The following is a 7,123-nucleotide window of genomic DNA, read 5'->3' as shown; positions in this document are numbered from 1 at the left end:
ACATGGTATGATTCTGGCCATTGTCAGAAGTGAAATACAACATCTAAGGATCATTGTTAAGCTCTGGTTTGTCACTAGATGGTATATAATATGATGGATCAGATCATTTCTCTGTCTATCAGTATTGGCTACCAGAGAAACGGGTTTTTATAGTAGTCATTGGTATCCACGTAAAACACCCTTTTCCCCATCAGAGCAATGTTCTGTCCTCAGACTGAGACTCCTGGCACTTTGCTCTGAAATCTACATTTAGTCTTAAAATTTCAGCCTGTACCCAGGAGAGAGAGGGAGTTTCTGAATATTTATGGAATTAATTCATGAGATTTGATTAACTTTTAACTCTATGTCCTTCCCATTCAATCTAGGAAAAGATTTATTGTTCTTAGACTCAACCCATTGCAAATAGACACTAGGGAAACCAAACGGACATCAAAGAATTCACCAGTTCATCCCTTCAGGTAACTGCAGGTCTCTTTAATGAGAAAGTCCCGTTTCTGCAGAATGATGAAAGACAAGAACCTCAGTGGAACTGGAGTCCTGTCTGCCAAACCCTGAAGAGCTCTGTGTCATTGAAAACTTGTCTCTCAACAACGTAGTTGGTCCAATAAAAGATATTACCTCACCCACCTTGTCTCAAACCCTGAGAAATAAACCGAGACTTCTGGCACTTTGCTCTGAACTCTACATTTAGGCTTAAAATTGCAGCCTGTAATCTGGACAGGAAGGGGAGTTTCCAAATATTTATGGAATTAATTCATGAGACTTAACTAACTTTTAACTCTATGTTCTTCCAATTCAATTGCACAGCTTGATTTATTGTTCCTGGACTCAAACTATGGCAGACAGAGACTGGGGAAACCAAACAGCCATCAAAGAATTCATCCTTCTGGGATTCGGGGATCTCCCTGACCTGCAAATTCTTCTCTTCCTGTTGTTCCTAGTGATCTACATGGCAACCATGGCTGGGAACACCCTCATTGTGGTGCTCATTGTGGCTGACCAGACCTTCACACCCCCATGTACTTCTTCCTGGGCAACTTGTCCTGCCTGGAGACCTGTTATACCTCAACCAATCTGCCCAGGTTGCTGGCCAGTCTCCTGACTGGGGACAAAACTATTTCAGTCAGTGGCTGCTTCACACAACTGTATTTTTGTGGTTCTCTGGCATGTACAGAATCCTATCTCCTAGCAGCGATGTCTTATGATCGGTATTTAGCGATATGTAAACCCCTGCACTATTCAGCTCTTATGAATATCAGGTTTTGCCTCCAGTTGGCTGCTGGGTCATGGTTAAATGGTTGTTTGGCTGTAATTATCTTAATCTCATTCCTATCACAGTTATTATTCTGTGGCCCAAATGAAATTAACCATTTCTATTGTGATCCCATCCCACTGATGGAACTCTCCTGTAGTGACACCCACCAGGTCATATTGCTCGATTTCATAATAGTCTTTGTATTCACTGGGCCTCCATTCCTACTAACCCTGACATCCTACATGTGCATCATCTCCACCATCCTGAGAATCCCTTCTACCACTGGGAGACAAAAGGCCTTTTCCACCTGCTCCTCTCACTTGATTGTGGTAACAATTTTCTATGGATCCGTAATGATTGTGTACTTGCTACCGAAACATGATACACTGAAAGACCTGAACAAAGTGCTCTCTCTTTACTACACAGTCCTGACTCCACTGGTAAACCCCCTCATCTACAGCCTGAGAAACAGAGAGGTCAAGGAAGGCTTGTACAAAGCAGTCAGTAAATGTGGCTTTCACCAAAACATGCAGATACACCTACATAATAATGTAACTTGAGGTTTTCAAAGCTGCCTGGATGATTTCAGCCATCAGCCCCCATTAAAATTAAATTGAAAACTCCCTTTGAAAATCTCAGCACTCAGTGTTGTGCATCTCAGTGGAAGGACGAGGGAGTGAGGTGGCTATAATCAGATTCCCATCATGGAGATTTTAACTGGGCACTAAGCAGAGTGGAGACCAATTTTAACTAATTTTTATATCCATAAAAAAGCCATTTTTGATCAAAATAAATGTTTGGACAATACAAATACTAACTCCTGGTGCAGTATATGTGGGGACATAAGCCTGGGAAATATGCAGGGACGTAAGCCGGGGAAATCTGCCACCTCTGAAATTGTGCTTATTGCCAGCATAGCCCTCTGCAAATCAAGAACCTTCACTGCGCTCACAGTCCAGATGCAAACATCCAGGCCCCAGCAGTGACCTCTGGACACTTCACCAGGAACAGCCTCATAGCTCTTATCTGAGCTAAGCCCGGCTTGTGACCAGCTCCAGCAAAGCAACTGCTCACTGGGCCTTTAGAGGCGGGGAGGTTGGGCAACCACAGAGAAGTATATGCACATGTTAGGTCCACTGGGATTGTCTCCAAACCCAGCTATGGTTTTGCCAGGCACACATAGAACTGAGGCCACTTTTGCAGTTGGGTCTGTCAAACCATCACTGATGAGGGACTCTGCCTCAGCCCTTCAGGGCAGCTGCTGCTCTTCTGCCACCAACTGCACAGAAAAGTTCAAAGGGAGGGGACCTGTTACAATCAGTGCCCCCAGAACTCACTGCAACAAACGCATGTCCCGAGAGGGCTAGTTCTCAGGACACTGTGTCTAGTCAGCCCAGGTGCCTTACAAAGCTACTTCCTACCAACGTGCAGAGCTCCTGTGATGCCTAACATGGCAGCGCTGGCTCAGTCACTAGGAGCACGTCAGGGCTTGGCCAGAGGTAAGGGACCTGGGCAATGGTGAGAGAATCGTAGGGCTCCAACACAATGGAAAGGATTTTCCAAGGGACCTAATGGAATTAGGAACCCAAATCACTTTGAAATGGGAGTTGGACTCTTAACTTCCATAGACGCCTCTGAGAATCTCAGCCAGGAGAGCAATGGGGACTCTGTCACGGTAGGTTCAATCTATGCATTTCTATTGGAAACAGATCCCACATCAACACAAATGCACTGAATGGAGGGGAAACCCCTGCTAATACTTTAAAAGCCACTGCTGTTGTATGCGCTCTCATGGCCACTAATGTTGCAATCATGATGTTGTGAGATTTGGTTCCTAGTGGCTATAATTTGGAACAGTGCATAACCAGAAGGAGGTAAGGAATGAGGAGAGATGAGATTATGCTGTCTAGGGCCACTGGAGGGCAGAGGAATGGGACAGGTGTAGGGGTCGTGCTCAGTGGACAGCAGCCAAAGTGGAAGGGCAAGAAAGGAGATGTTGTGCTGCCAAATGACCAACCGAGGGAAGTGGAAAGGGAGGTGAAGCTGTATCATGGTGTATAAGTGGTGAGTAAAGAGCACTGAAGAGAAAAGGACCTCGATGCTGTGTAATTACCTGTGGGTAGTAGCAGATGTTAAGTAGTGAGAAATGGGCTTTTATATGAATAATGGGCACCAGGTGACATAAGAGCCAAGTATGGAAAAGCAAAAAGAATGCCCTACAGGAGAAAAGAGTCACAGGCTGTCATGCTGGGAAATGGACACTAAATGGCAGCAGAGAAGAGGAAGTGAGGGGTGGGGGGAGAGGCCAGAAATACTGATTCGTGACCAATAGATTGCAGTGTCCAATACAATAATGGGAAAGTGGGTGGTAGCAAGCTGTAAGGCTGAGATATGGGCAGCTATTTTCAAAAATGCCCACTAGATGGCAGCATATCTTGAATACTAATAAAGAGGCGGTACAAGTACAGGAGAACCTCAGAACTAGGAGCACCTTGGGAATGGAGATTGTTCCTAACTCTGAAATGTTTGTAACTGAACAAAACTTTATGTTGGTTCTTTCAAAAGTTTTCAGCTAAACATTGACTTAATGCAGCTTTGAAACTTTACTATGCAGAAGAAAAAGGCTGCTTTTAACCATCTTAATTAAAATGAAACAATCACAGAGTTTCCTTTCCTTGTCAAATCTTTTTTTTTTTAAATGTTACCTTTATTTTTTTTTTAGTAGTTTTCATTTGACACAGTACTGTACTGTATTGGATTTAATTTTTATTTTTATTTTTGGTCTTTACTGATGCTTGATTGCCTAGTTCTGGTTCCAAATGAGGTGTGTGGCTGACTGGTCAGTTCGTCACTCTGAGGTTCTACTGTACATTATAAAAGCCCATCACCTTGGACAGGCATCTTCCAAAACTGTAGGCTGGTGTTTGTTCATGATCTAAAATATTTTCCACAAAGGATCATTAGACTAAAAAATGATGTACAATGGGACTTGTATAGTTGCAAGTCACACAGGGTATTGTTAGCGACAAAGCTTTGGAGACACAAAATGAACCAAGTGGGAGAAAGGTTAGAGTGGGGCAATATTAAAAAGCATGAAGACAGAATACAAATACGAGGGAGCATTTACACTTGGTAAATCAAAGGGGAAGCCCCTTTCCCAAATGAAGATAAAATGCACCAGTTCATCCCTTCAGGTCACTGCAGGTCTCTTCACTTAGAAAATCCAGTTTCTGCAGAAAGACGGGAGACAAGAACCTCTGCTGAGGATCCTGAGTCCTGGCTGCCAAGCCTTGAGAAACAAGAGCCCATCACTTCAAGCTTGGGTTGTCCTGTGGTTTCAGGTAAGCACTGTCTTCCTGACTGCATTTCTATAGCACTTTCCAAACAGGGGCATGAATGTGCTTTGTGAATATTAGAGGGACAAGGTGGGTGAGATAATATCTTTTATTGGACCAACTCCTGTTGGTGAATGAGAGAAGCTTTCAAGCTACACAGAGCTCTTTTTCAAGTGAATATTAACAGTTTTGGCCTCTCCTTCCCACCGCAGTGCCAGTCAGTGTTCATAGCACCTTTTCACAAAGATGGAGCGTGAGATCCATGTCTTGTGACAGGTCCTCAGTTGGGGATCTGCCCCACTGACAAAAATGGAGCTGCCTTGATTTGCACCAGCAGAGGATCTGGCTCAGTGTGCCCCAAATGGGGTCGCGAGTGGTTATAGAGTTTTATTACCCCGGATCAGGCATGCCAGATTGTTTCTAGACTCCAAGTTCAGGGACAGCATCTCCCCACTCCCCAGTGCCTTTCTTGTTCCTGTATTATCATCCCACAATCATTATGGCATGGGGAGGGTAACTCCCCAGTTAGGGTTGCACATCAATCTGCTTATATCCCTTCCTAAGAGCCACTGTACAAAGAGATGTGTTTTTTTTACTGCTACATAGTGAACGTCAGGAAACAGAAAAGGCACCGCTAGTCACATACCACGTCACCATCACAAACACAGGAACAAGGGAGAATTTACTCCACTTCATAATTTCCGGCATAAACTGATCGCTTGTGAGGGGGTGAAAATTGTTCTTTTTCCGACAGGGCACTGAAATGCTGAATATACCAGGACATATTTGTAGAATTAATAGAAATAAATCTAACAGAAGGTCGGTGACTAAGAACTCTAGACCGCATTGAAAAAAGTCAGTCCAAGATTTTAGATGTTTGATTTTGACTCTTAAGACACGGCATGATTCTAGTCATTGCCAGAAATGAAATACAGCATTTAAGCATCATTGTTAAGCTCTAAGATGTCACTAAAGGGATATAATGGTAGATAAAGAAATATTCTGATCCGCTATATCAGTACTCGGCTACCAGAGATATGGGCTGTTACAGTAGTGTTTGCTCTGATCATGGCACAGGCTGGTCTACATGGATACAAATGTTCGGTTCTCAAATTGAGACTTCTGGCACTTTGCTTTGAACTCTACATTTAGGTTTAAAATTTCAGCCTGTAATCAGGACAGGAAGGGGAGTTTCCAAACAGTGATGGAATTAATTCACAAGACTTGATTAACTTTTAAGTCTATGTTCTTTCAATTCAGTTACACAGGGTGTTCTATTGTTCTTGGACACAAACCATGGCAGACAGAGAGTGGGGAAACCAAATGGCCATCACAGAATTCATCATCCTGGGATTTGGGGATCTCCCTGACCTGCAAATTCTTCTCTTCCTGATGTTCCAAGTGATCTACATGGCAACCGTGACTGGGAACACCCTCACCGTGGTGCTCGTTGTGGCTGACCTGCACCTTCACACCCCCATGTACTTCTTCCTGGGCAACTTGTCCTGCCTGGAGACCTGCTACACCACAACCATCCTGCCCAGGTTGCTGGCCAGTCTCCTGACTGGGGACAAAACCATCTCAGTCAGTAGCTGCTTCACACAACTGTATTTCTGTGGTTCTCTGGTATGTACAGAATGCTATCTCCTAGCAGCGATGTCTTATGATCGGTATTTAGCGATATGTAAACCCCTGCACTATTCAGCTCTTATGAATAGCAGATTTTGCCTCCAATTGGCTGCTGGGTCATGGTTAAATGGTTGTTTGGCTGCTGCCATCTTTGTCTTATTCCTATCACAGTTAATATTCTGTGGCCCAAATGAAATTGACCATTTCTATTGTGATTGCATTCCACTGATGGAACTGTCCTGCAGTGACACCAATCTGGTCATATTGCTGGCTTTCATAATAACCTCTGTATTCACCCTGCCTCCATTCCTACTAACTCTGACATCATACGTGTACATCATCGCCACCATCCTGAGAATCTCTTCCACCACCCGGAGGCAAAAATCCTTTTCCACCTGCACTTCTCACCTCATTGTGGTGACAATTTTCTATGGATCCATAATGATTGTGTACCTGCTACCAAAACATGATACACTGAGAGACCTGAACAAAGTGGTCTCTCTTTGCTACACGGTCCTGACTCCACTGGTAAACCCCCTCATCTACAGCCTGAGAAACAGAGAGGTCAAGGAAGCCTTGTGCAAAGCAGTCAGTAAATACGTGGCTTTCACCAAAACATGCAGAAACTCCTAGAGAATAACTTAGCCTGAGGTTTTCAAAGCTGCCTGGGTGATTTAAGCAATCAGCCCCCATTAAAATTAAGTTGAAAACTCCCATTGAAAATCTCAGCACTAATGTGAAAAAGAAAAGGAAAAAGAAAAGGAGATGATCTGCATGGAGTTACTGAGACAGTCTTTATGGTCCCCCGCTGTGTCCATGTAACACATCTTCCAGGAAAGTGGGGATGTTGGCAGCTCTGTCACTCTCATTTTCAGCACTGATACACACAGTATGATGGTATTTT

General features: G+C 43.8%; 1 protein-coding gene and 1 pseudogene across 1 annotated transcript; both read left to right on the top strand.

The window, feature by feature from the left end:
- Positions 1-835: 835 nt before the first annotated feature.
- Positions 836-1,815, top strand: LOC123346965 (annotated as a pseudogene).
- A 4,071-nt stretch (positions 1,816-5,886) lies between these two features.
- LOC123346964 (olfactory receptor 2AP1-like) lies at positions 5,887-6,852 on the top strand. Its single transcript, XM_044984400.1, has one exon. It carries the CDS (start codon positions 5,887-5,889, stop codon positions 6,850-6,852), a length of 966 nt encoding a protein of 321 aa, XP_044840335.1.
- The last annotated feature ends 271 nt before the right edge of the window (positions 6,853-7,123 follow it).

The sequence above is a fragment of the Mauremys mutica genome, chromosome 12 (assembly GCF_020497125.1).
Source record: "Mauremys mutica isolate MM-2020 ecotype Southern chromosome 12, ASM2049712v1, whole genome shotgun sequence".
NCBI classification, from domain to species: domain Eukaryota; kingdom Metazoa; phylum Chordata; order Testudines; family Geoemydidae; genus Mauremys; species Mauremys mutica.
The sequence above is the reverse complement of the archived record's forward strand: the minus strand, read 5'-3'. Positions and strand labels throughout refer to the sequence as shown.

What these genes read in the sequence shown, in the direction of transcription:
- LOC123346964 (XM_044984400.1), top strand. Translation starts at nt 5,887, where the DNA reads ATGGCAGACAGAGAGTGGGGAAACCAAATGGCCATCACAGAATTCATC.